Source organism: Neopsephotus bourkii, unplaced genomic scaffold (genome assembly GCF_033783945.1).
Source record: "Neopsephotus bourkii isolate Nb327-2 ecotype Australia unplaced genomic scaffold, CSIRO-AGI_Nbou_v1 NB_768, whole genome shotgun sequence".
Classification (NCBI taxonomy): Eukaryota; Metazoa; Chordata; class Aves; order Psittaciformes; family Psittacidae; genus Neopsephotus; species Neopsephotus bourkii.
In genome coordinates, this window is record NW_026901264.1 from 1744414 (window position 1) to 1756784 (window position 12371).

The 12371-nt window shown below is 38.3% G+C and overlaps 1 protein-coding gene across 2 annotated transcripts in view; it reads left to right on the forward strand.

The window, feature by feature from the left end:
• Positions 1 to 12371, forward strand: part of NAV2 (neuron navigator 2) — a 219988-nt gene that overhangs the window by 183558 nt on the left and 24059 nt on the right. For both annotated transcript variants that reach the window (XM_061355051.1, XM_061355052.1), the window contains 5 exons: positions 4585 to 4637; positions 6534 to 6557; positions 6677 to 6751; positions 11485 to 11568; positions 12217 to 12328. In XM_061355051.1, coding sequence (XP_061211035.1) covers positions 4585 to 4637; positions 6534 to 6557; positions 6677 to 6751; positions 11485 to 11568; positions 12217 to 12328 — 348 coding nt within the window. The remainder of the gene's footprint in view (positions 1 to 4584; positions 4638 to 6533; positions 6558 to 6676; positions 6752 to 11484; positions 11569 to 12216; positions 12329 to 12371) is intronic.

The window sequence follows — 12371 nt, forward strand, 5'->3', positions numbered from 1 at the left end:
TTAAAACCCTAAAGTGTTGCAGTTTGAGAAGTCAAGCATGGGGTGAGTTCTGGGAGTGGTTCATAAGAAGGTTATAGGAAGTGCTTTCAGCATTAGATCTTTGAGTCTTAAATCTACTTCCTGGCAAGGATTGGAAGTTTGCTTGGCTATCAAGTACTTTATCACTCCTGGGTACACAAGCCTTTGCTGGCTTGGTTTCCTCACCACTGAAGATCTGCACTTCAGTTTGCAGTGTTATTACCAGTGCCCTGTTGTTGCTGTTCCCCTAGAGCCAGGCATCTTTGCCAGAGATACTGATTATCCCATCAGTTTGCTGCTATTGGAAGAGATAAAAAATGTGTATTGGATATGGCTCCAGAAAGATTCAGGGTTAATTTAATGTTGAATTTAGCCAATTTAACTCCATGACATTTAATTATTTGAGAGGCCTGTGGCTGGGGATCTTCGATAGGTTGAAAACTATTAGAATAATGCTGTAGGACTGAAAACTCTTGCCATTGAAGGAATTAACATTAGTTAGTGCCACATTTTCAGAAAGCTGAGTGATTGTGAACAGTCAGAGGTTACCAAATACTTAGTCAGTTGAATTCCATTCTGTGATGTAAAGTCCTGATCTTACTGAAGATTTCCTTAATGTAATCTGTGAAGGAATTTAAATCACTGCATCTGCAATAAATTTAAATGACTTAGTGAAACAGATACTACAGCAAAATTTACTCTGGTTTTATTGAAGACATCCTCAAAAAATGTAACCTTAGTCTTTTAGGTTTGCAGCAAATCCGTTTTGGCATGTTGGAGGTTAAACTGGACCTTATAATTCAGAAATTCTTGTCAAGGAGGGAGGCTAATTTGGAAGAATATTTAATAAGTATTGCATGTTTGAGGAGGAACCGTTTAAAAAAATGAAAGGGAAGAGCCATGTGAAAAGCTCTACAAAGTGTTTTGAATTCATGTAATAAAAATGAAGTCCAAGAAAACTCTGCCAAGTTATGAACTTGAAAGCAGTGGAAAAAGATAACTTCTATATACGAGGAAGGAATTTGACCCTACCGTGAATATGCCAAAGAAGTACCTTCCAGATTTCCCTAAGTTTTTGGCACCTAAAAGGACAATAATATTTTACCTGATGGAATGTATGTTTAGGTGCAGTCTTCTTATATTTGGCTTCAGGTTAGGGTTAACTTCTCAGGGAATCACAAGTTATAAGTGCATGTGGTTCCTGAACAGGGCATTTATCTTGTCCTCTACTTTCAAACCTGCAGATCTAATCCACCTTCACTTTGAGAGAATAGATCAAAAAATATTATAGAAATTAAATTTATGGTTAATGAACAGATTGATTTTATGCAATCAGGCAGTGTCAGTCAAGTGTAAATCCAGGTCTTAAATAAAGCTTACCAGCCTACTTCTGAATTACTTATTAGCATGTTAGATTAGAAGGTATTTGTTTCTTATCAGATTCAGCAGGGCCATGATTAATTCTTAAAAGCCTTTTTTTTTCTTTAGTCTCCATAGTGTGAAGTGCAGTCATGTTCTCTCACAGCACGTAGGTCAAAACATTAGTCAGTTTTGCAGTACGTAACTGTCTTGATAGGAAGGGTTTCAGGACTTGGAAGATGCCAGCAGGAGCAACCTCCAAACTATCCTGAACTTCAGGGGGAAAACACAGCCTAAAGCTGAAGTGGCCTCTTGACTGTCCAGTTTCCCTGCTTCTCTGGCCATCAGTCTTCTCCAGGAGCTGTGCTGCTGCTGGCTGCACCTTGATACTTCACCCTCCTAGCGAGAAAGGAATGCAGTGAATTGGCATTGGGATATAGATGTTTATTTTTGTGGTATTGGCTTGAGTAGTTGTCTTTCTGAGTAGCTCTTCAGACAGCTGATCACAGCTAGACCATTTATTTTCCAACATTAACTATAAGGAAGAAGTTCTTTACTGTGAGGGTGATGAGGCACTGGAACTGAATACCCAAAAAAGTGGTAAATGCTCCATTCCTGGTAGTGTTCAAGGCCAGGCTGGATGTGGCTTGGAGCAACCTGGTCTAGTGTATGGCGTCCCTGCCCATGGCAGGGGTTTGGAACTAGATGAACTTAAGGTTCTTTCTGATCCAAACCAGTCTATGATTTTATGATTAAAAATGACACATGCTTGCATACGCATTTATAGTGCTTGAAAATAATAGCTCCAAAAAAACAATTTTGGGGTTGTAGCCTGAGTGCAGATGCATGTTAACTGCAAAAACCCAGGAATCACATCAAGAGCCTAACTACCTTCAGGCTCCTGATTAAATAGCCTTAAAGTAGCCATCTGAAGATACTTTAAAAAGAAATTGCACAAAAGTATTAACTCCTTCAGACTAGAAATCTCAACTTAGGTACATTCAAACAGTGCAATGGTAATGTCTTACAAGGCAGTAGGATTCCCAAAGTTATGTGTTCTTTCCCTTTTTCCATTTTCAGTCTCATTTCCTCTTTTAAAGTCCCAGTGTGTTCTTGACAATTGCAGTTGATGTTAACTGAAGAATGTGTCTTAATACATTTTAAGGGGATCTATTTCTTCTCTGGCCAGTTGGTATGGTTGCTGTCTTAAATGTATCTCTAATAGTAAAAACTGCACAAAGGAAGAATATAGAGAGGCAAACCAGAAAATAATCTTTCTTACATTCTCTGGATGAATCCAGTGGTGGCTTTGCGCAATATTGCCTGTACTTTGGGCTGTCTATCTTGAAGAGGGTTAAAATAGATTAGGAATCTTCAGCTTGGAAAAATTATGTCGAGGGGAGGTGATAATACCTAATTTAGTGCATTAGGAAGAGGTGGTTTATCCATTACTTTTCATATCGCAGGGGTGTGGAGACACTCAAGGAACTTACTGAATGATTCAGCAGCAAGTCTAAAACAACTGCAAGGAACTATGTTTCTAAACACAGGGAGAGATTTTCATACAGGCAACATGTCAGCGAATTCAGAAACAGGGAAATTGATGGTTAGAGAGGTCACAGCAGCTATGAAAAATAACAGTCTGATTGCAGTTTCCATCTCAGGAATTTCCATCTCTGCTGATCCCCAGAGATGCAAAGGTGTACATGGGGAAAAATCACTGGGTATCTGCTTGCTCCTTGCATTTCTTTCCGTGAACATGGACTGCAATTGCAGCCAGAGATGGAGCATGTGATTAGACAGCCCCTGGCTCTGACTCACACTGGTTATTTTTGTGGTTTTAATGCAGTACAGTCCTTAACATCTGACTATAAAGATCATTTTAATTGAAAGTATGATTAACCAGAAAAAGTAAATGGGTGTGAGAGGTTTTTTTACTTTCTTGTGGGCTTTCTAAATTGTCGTAAATTCCTCCAGAAGCCAACTTAGACTTTGTTTACTTCTCTTTCCAGCCTTGCCTTAGGTTATAATGTCAAGTGGGAAAGCAGAGCCTATTTATTATGAATGTAGGATCACTGCAGTAGGCAATGAGCAAAGTGGCAGCTTTTCTAAGCCCTTTTTTTCTGGAGAATTTAAATGAAAGAAGTGATTTAACACAATTTCATATGATTTGTATGAAGTTACCTGAAGTTTGAATTAAAGTTTCAGTTAAATGTATTTTGTTTCTAAAAATAAAGGTAATTTTGCATGTTTCAATACCAGAAAGAATAGCTTCAGGTAGTTTTTTTAATAGCATAATCAAAAATAAAATTATATGTAAATCCTAATACTGGGGTGATGGAAACATCCTTGAGAATCAACACACACACACATATATATATGTATATTAACAAATTTATAATTAAATGGAAAACCAGCTTGAAATGGGTTCTTTTCCAGACATGGTTTTATAACCATGCTACTCTGGTAGTTTTTCTGTGAGAGAATGAACTTGGCCTTGTTAAAGAAATGTCATTGCTTTAAACAAAGACCAAAAACCCCTGCAGGGATAGGGAATGTTCAGCTCATCGATGCCTGTAATATAGCTCCCCAGCAGAAGGAAGACATAGATGCATTCAGAGGACAATTAAGAGCCACAAATTTAGACAGCGGTTTCTTCTCTGCATGTTCCACATCTGCTGCTGGAGCATCTGGTTATGTGCTGAGTATTATGGTTTTCTAAGGACATCTCCATCTTGTTCTGCTGCTTGAAGAAAACGGCCTCCCCTTCCTCAATCTCAAATTGAAGTTTACTTAGAAATACTTTTGTAATCTCTCCTGAATTTTTTGTTAATTTGTTGGGGTTTTTATTTTGAGTAAACCCTTTTGCAAGTTTCTTAAGATAAGCTGTCCAGAGAAAGACTTATTTCTGAACAAATCTGCATTGAAACTTTTCTTTTTAATCTTCTTGATCTTATTTCCCCAGAACCCAGCTATTATTAAATTGTTAAAACAGCTTTATCAAATCATTTGTGGATTGTGTTACCTGGCCATGCATTCTTAAAACTGTGCATTGTTGGTGCAGTAATATAATTAAGTTTATGATGGATGATGAAATTTGGGAAAGTATTACTTCAGTAAGCTGGTCGTTGGCAGGGGATGATCTGTGACGATTCCACCGTGTGGTTGCTGTATTTATATTCATAATGTTCCTTTTCTTTCTTATAGTGCATGGTTCTTCTCTCTCTTTGGTATCCAGTACCTCATCTATTTATTCAACAGTAAGTATAATGAAGTGAAAAATTTGGGTTTACTAATAAAAATAATTGAATTTACTAGTTATATTGTGCTAATTATTTTTGCCATTCAAGGAAAGGGGAAAAAAAGGGCTTTTCCTTTGATTGTGTTCCTGATGCTAGCTACAAAAGAAATGGTTACATTCAGAAAGATGCCTGTGGATATTTAGCAGTGTCCTCATCAAACAGATGTTGATGGCCTAAAAGCAAATTATTGCTTTGCAAAATGGCCAGATTACTTTTCAAGTCAGTATTTTACAACTATGCTGAATAAGTTTTGCTTCAGAGGATCTCAGTAGGTCTGAGATTTCAACTTCATTACCTGAAGCACCCCAGAATTTGCTGAATAAAGTCATTCCAGCCTTGTATTAATGATTTGCTACAAAAGTTTTTAATGCACAGGTGTTAATAATTCTAAAGAAGCCATTTGTTCACTGTGCCAGTAATATGTTCTTCAAAAATATGTATCCAGTTAGGTTATCTGATCATAAAACAAGGCTTACTGGAGTGTGAAAACACAGGGTTGTTTTTTTTAATGGGTGTTGCATTTGCTTATTTTCTTCTAAATCTTTAAACATATACTAGGGAAGACCTTGTAGGATAAAACTACACCTGTGCTGTAATGGGGAGGTGAGGCTGCAACATTCAGACCATGTCTTGCCTAGCTTTTCTGTAGCTGGTTGGGTTGGTAACTACAGTCATTCCTGCCATGCTTTGATCACAGGCTTGGGGGCTTCTTAAAATGCAACCCTCTCAAAAAGCTGCTTCTGAGAAGAATTGCTTCTAAAGTATGTGTTAATTGAACAGGATCTTCAATTTCAAATTCTTAATACAAATATTACGTGTCTTCATGCTTACCGCAGCTGTAACAAGTGTATGTGATACAAGAACTTGTTCTTGGAAGGTCATGTATAACTGTCTGCAAAGTCTCTCAAGCCACTGTAGAGCTATTTATCATTATTTCTCATACGTGTTTTGCTATTAAGCTAAGACCTTGAAAATAAATAGAAATGCTGCCTTTCATTATTGACTTCAGCTCAAGCAAAGTCCACATGAAGCCAGAATAGATAGAAGGTATTGTAAGGATGGAAAACAGACCTTTTCCTCTTGGCTTTTGTTTATAATCATGAAAACTTCTGAGCAGCTGCTGTGTAAGCTTCTGGTTTATGTGCTTGCTGCCCAAACACAAGTGGCTCCTAATAGTGTGGTTTGATGGGTATAATTTTCATGGTGTCTGCTAGTGGACATGTTTACACAAGGACCAGTGGAGTGTGTAACTTTCTACCATGTATTTCTTTGTAGCTGAGAACTTTGGTTGGAAAGAAGCCATAGTAGCCGCAGTTTTACCATGCAAGGCCACACCAGATGACCAGTACATCCACTTTGCATTCTTGGATAACTAGCTGTGTGTCCTCAAGTTTTTCAGCATCCAAGTGGGAGTCATTTTATTTCATATCACTTTGGAATGCAAACATGTGGTCTTCATTCTATGGAGAGCTAGCTGAGCATGGGAGGAAGGGAATTACTGTCTGAGGTCAGGCATGTTCTGTGACAGTCCTGGCTCTTTGAAAGCCTCATGCAGCCCCTTACCCACTTTACCAGTCCCTGATTCAGACTTGGAGGTGCACTGGTCTGTAGGCTGGGAATTGGAGCTCAGTTCCTTCCTGCAGGAATAAGTACTGTACAAGCAGCCTGTTTCTTTTTCCTGAAATGTAAATAAACTAGGAGGTTATTTTAGATTGAATATGGATGTGGGAATCCAAAATAAGGAATTCACATGAGAGCTCAAAAGAAATAAAACCTTTTGAAATATTGTATAAATTTGTCAGGCTGGTTATGTTGTAATATTCTCATTTATTTTCCTTTGGTTTTATTTTATAGCCTGAAGAGAAGTGCCAGTCAGAGGTAAGAGCACATCATATTTGACAGGCATAAATGTTCTGTCACGGCACTCTGCATTTCATGTCTTGCTATTTTAGTTCTCTGTATTAAAGTGCAATAAAGTGCTCTCTTCAAATATATAGATTCGCAAGCTACGAAGAGAGCTGGATGCATCCCAAGAAAAAGTGTCAGCTCTGACAACTCAGTTGACTGCCAACGTGAGTACAACTCTGAGAACAAACACTAGCAGGGAATGCATTTAATGTGCCAGGTTTTGTGGCCATTACCAGCCCAGTTTTAATAAGTGACAAAAAGATTTCATGTGTGTAACACTCAGTTTAAAATAACTGCATGGATATGGAACCTTCCCAAAAGTAACATCCCGTGTCCTACTGAATTGTCTGATGCTTTTCTTTAAATACTGCATTATAATATTCATTTGGCTTTTGATATATATATGTGTAAACCATCTTCAGAGCTTGATAAAAATCACTAAAACAGGGTATTTTTTTTATACATAGTGTCTTGCTTTATAAATCCAATTGGATTTGTAGGCACGTGTTTGTGGGATAAGATACAGATGACAGTTGTAATTGGTAAGAATAAAAATTGGTAGAAATGTGAATTGAAATTCATTATATTTTGCTGTTTCGTTAAGTTGTAGGCTAATGGCATGATAGGTAATAGTAGCGTAAGAGGCTGTGAGAAGTAATTTCAAGTTATGCCTAAAGAGTGAACATAATCTGATTTTATTAACCAGTGTAGATGCTACTTCTGCTTGTTTCCCCTGAGGAATTTGATGACTAAGTATTGTAAGACACTTGGAAAAAGAAGGATTTGGAAGCTGGGGTATTGAGGCAACACTGGTGTGACCCTGAGCAAGTTTATTTGTGTTCTGTGCTGAAATCTGCAATACAGAAGCTTGCTAGAAAAATAAGCAGTGCTAGAGTAAATAAACTGCAGATGAATAGTCATTGGATCATACAGGCATCCTAGTTTGTGGGAATGAATAAACATCAGAACACATGCTACTGAAGAGGACATTCCTGTCTACCATCTCTCTGAACAGGTAGAATACAAAACTTGGCACAGTAAAGAGCAGTAACACCTGTCACAAGAAGGATTCCAGGGGAAATCTACTGTGGTGGTCACTACAGGCATCAAAGTCCTTCATCCACTTGCAAAATGGAAAAGCAAAACCAAGAACACAGTTAATAGAAAACTCAAATAAAAGGGCTTTGACTGCATGTAACAACTCAGTTGCTGTCCCAAGAGGAAAAGGAAGAATTTAAAAAGCCTGTCAGAACTTAAATATTTAAATGTTTGCCTTTCAAATACAAAGGGGGCTGGATACACAAGTTGGTTTTCATCCAGAAGCTTCCTTTACACGTGAGAAAGGAGGGCCAGATTCCCTTGCATGCATTTTTTTATCACCTTGTTAAGCTTGTGTCCTTCAAACAAAGAACTTACCAGCTGTGCAACTCAGCCTAGCTCTGCCTTACTTTCGCTGCAGTGTTCAGATTCAGTAGGCTGTTAATACAGGAGTTGGTAGCCTGTCTCCAAGAGCAGTGAGTAGCACAGGCTACTCTGTGCCTGTCTAAGCTGCCACTAATTCACATTTGTGCATGGTTACTACCATGGTTACTACCACAACCACATTTGTGCATGGTCTTTTTGGAGAATAGTTTTTGACAGCTGCTAAACATTTTTATTTGGTTTGGAGTAATTTGGGGGAGTGTGGAGTTGAGGGGTCCCCAAAAAAAGTTAGCATCACTATGTATAATATTCTCTTTTGCATTTGTAGGGTTTTGTTCATGCTGTTTAAACTTTTTAGACTTGGAATTGCCTCTTATTTGTCCATAAAACACCAATAGTCTGCTGCAGAGATGTTGCTATAACTGTCCTAGTAATAGATTTCAGTCTGTAGGCACCTGTTTTCAGAGAACGTACTCTTTTTTCCATTAAAAAGGCTAGGTCTGTTCCCTAAAAAGTTAAGACTCATAAATGCTGTTTGTTAAGACACTGCTTTAGGGACATCTCCTTTACACGAGGTTTTTCTAATAGAGTGGTTTTAATGTAGGCATTTTAAATTCATCTTTCTATTTAATAGATTTTTTTTTTTTCCTGGATTTTCCTGTATAGACACTGCAACTTTTGATGTTTCTCAGGCTATCAGGGGCAAGAGTTTGAAAAGGTTTTTCTTCAACTAGGAAGTGCAGATAACTCTCTTTTTCCATAGTTCGCTGAACAGTTTCCATATAGGAGTAATTATAAGGTGCTTCATCCATACTTGGAAGAGCAACTTTCAAGGTTTAGGTCAAAGCTTTAAGGGTTTGTATCCCATTATTAACCCATGTGGTCCTGCTTGCCTGTTTCTTTTCTGCTTTTGCAAAGTATTGCTGAGGACTCCTGAATATCAGTTTTGTTGTTCCCTGTTCATCCCCCCAGACAGAAGCTTTGCAGTCTGTGTTTCTAAAATAAATATTTAGTTTTTCATACATGTGTAACATGAGGTTCTAAATGACTTTTTGCTATTTTCTCACAGGCTCAGCTCTGTTTATTTTCATAGGGGCTGATGGGAATGAGAGATGCACATCCCCATGTTATTGTACTGCTCATGTTTGTTTTCACTGCGAATGTGAGGACAGTTATTTAGGATAAGTCAGCTGTGTGCTGCTGCTGAACAAGTCAGGAATAGCTCCGTGAAAGGTTTTGCTGTTCTGTGTATATTTAGGCGAGAGAATGTCCTTTTCCGTTTGGAAAGATTTCACACAATTTTATGTGTCATTTTGTGTATAGAATTATTTCCAGTAGCAAAATAATGTATTTTTTATAGTTTGTGTAGATTATTGTGCCTAATGAGACAAATATATGTTGAACTATGTCTCTGTTATTTGTACACATCCGTATCCATATACCTATACATGTGTATCTATAAAGCGATGCCATGTCGTTTCACTGGAAACATAGTTCTCTCTTACCAAGGTCCTTTCCGCCTTCTCAATCTGTATTTCCTTCCTTTAACTTACCATCATTTTCATTTCCTAGCTGATGTCCTTAATGTAATCAACATTGGGTCTCAGTGCTTCATGGGAAAACAGAAAAGGGTAATTGACCAAGCACCAGATGTTTTGAACCATATTTAGCACATGGACCTTGGTTCCAAGCAGATATTCAAATATTGAAAAACTCTTTGAGTTAGATGCAGATACATTGGCCTGTTAAGCATCTGGCAGATTGACTGCAATGCTGAAGTAGTCCTTATCCCTTTCTGCAGCGAAGGCATCTCTGGACTCAACTGCCTAACTTGGCTTTTGGAGTTCTGTTGGGATAGCACAGTGAAAAATCTGAAACCTGAAGCACCTTTTTGCCTTAAATCTCCACGAGGAAAATAGTGATCTAGTTGGAGGGATGTTTCTATCTGGCTTTTCTCTATCTAAAAACTTGCTTTATATTTTATCAAGGCCAGGTTTGATCTAGTGTGAGGTGTCCCTGCCCATGGCAGGGGGGTGGAACTGGATGATCTTAGGTCCTTTCCAACCCAAACCATTCTATGGTATACTATTTTCTGTTTTAATTTGTTTTTTAGGGCATCCTCCTACAAATTAGGAGTGACATTTTGTTGTTTGGGGTGTGCATATGTATATACACCCCCATATATGTACTATATATATATGTTGTTTGGGGGTATATATATTTTACATATATATATATGTATATGCATACGTGGGAGAAGACTTAAGATTATAGAATCATAGAATAGTTAGGGTTGGAAAGGACCTTAAGATCATCTAGTTCCAACCCCCCCTGTAAACTTTTTGTGTAAAGCTTTGTGGCAAGAGTTCCCTTAACCATATGAAGGTCACCTGAAAACTATCAGTAGGTAATCTTATACATGCTAATAATGGCCCACATAAAAAGTCGAAGACGGAGTCTGATTTCAGAACTGAACAGAAGACGTTCAGAAATATGGATTTGTTTGTCTCTTTTTCCTCTCTACGTTTTGTGACAGGATGTCTTGTCATGTCATTGCTTGCAATAGCTTGTGGACATGGCTAGATAACCAAGGACATCCTTCCATACCTTCTTGGTGTCAGGGATACTTTCAGGTGGCAAGGTGTATTCCCTAAAGCATTCTTGGAAAGACTCAGTTAATAAATTGGATGTTTCAAGAAAAAATTGAATCTATTAAGTCTTTCTATTTCAAAAATGTGTTTTCCGTTTATCACAAGATCCAAGCAGCTTTAAACAGCTGAGAAAAGCACATGAACTAGATTAGTTTGAGGTTGGCTTTTCAAAGGACCATTACTTCTTAGGGATCCAGGAGGTAATTTTTTTCTTGTGTTCTGGATGTAGGATTGCACATCTTACAGAATAAATGAGAATTCCAAACTAGAAAAAGCAATACCACTCTTGGATCCTTTGTTAGAGCATGTTGATGTGATTGCAATAGCTAGGACAATTTGAGGCAGCTGTCCTGGATATTGCAATCATGGTGTCTTTAAGAGGTGGATGTAGTAGCTGAGTGAGGAGCCACCTCCAGGAAATCTCCTGATGTACCAGGTCACAGTATTACTCATGTGTCTCTGTTTTCTGAAGTATTTGGTAGCAGCTGCTGCTGAGCAGGGCAGGGTTTATAGCCTAAAACTGCATCATTCTGTAGCATGCTGCTGTAGTAGTTGTACAGGAAAGGGCTGATGTTTGCTAAAATCTTGAAGTTGGTTGATTACCTTTGTCATTTCTGATTTTCCACAAATAAATAGTTCCTGGTAATTCGTTTGTAAGCATTTTCACAACTCATGCTCTACTCATTTGACTTTTTCTGATCAGTGTTTTTAGTCTGTATTGTTTACACGACAGACGATGCAGTTCCCTAGCTGGTCCATTTAAATAGCTGCAGAAATGTGCTTGTTTGGGGAGAGCATTTACTTCTGTATGGTTTGACTTTCAGGCTCACCTCGTGGCAGCGTTTGAGCAGAGCCTGGGGAATATGACGATCAGACTGCAGAGCCTGACAATGACAGCAGAACAAAAGGCAAGCTTGAAAAGGATTTGGGGAAGTCTTAACTTCTGTTTCCAGCACTGCTGCTTGTGCTTCTTCTGTGGTTGTGGGGGTTTTGCACGGTTGGCTTTCTTTCCTCAGTTGCGGTGACAGAGTAAAATGGAATCAAAATTTTGCATAGAATCCTCATTTTCTGCACTGGGATGTTGTGTCAAGTGAGCAGGTTATTTCTACAGGTTGTTGGTTTGGACACACGTCTTCATTATTGCATGGTTTTGCAACAAGTTTCTTCCCAGTGCATCCACACATGTTCATGATAAAGAGAAATGCTGAGAAAAATCCTTGCAAGACAGGCAACACTGGGGGTTTGGACAGTATGCTTGAATACATGCAATTAAGTAGTGTATGTTCAAGCATACACAATTCAATATACACAATATTTCTGTATTCCAGAGCTTCTGTATTCTTTCTTATCATAACAACCAAGCTATTTTGCAGCTTAGCAAGTGTGTGCTCCCCTATGCATGCCAAACCTCATTTTCATCTCCTTGTACATATATTCCAGAAATTCTCTTATCAGCTACCAATGCCCAAATTGAAAAGTGGCTTCTTTGGAGAAGTTGCCATCAGCATTTTCCAACATGTCACCTTTTTTTTTTTTTTTTTTAACCCTTATTCAAGGACTCAGAACTGAATGAGTTAAGGAAGACAATTGAACTACTGAAGAAGCAAAATGCTGCTGCCCAGGCTGCCATCAACGGAGTCATCAACACACCTGAGCTCAGCTGCAAAGGTGAGCAGCACAGCATCACCTATAGAAACTGTGCAGTGCTCAT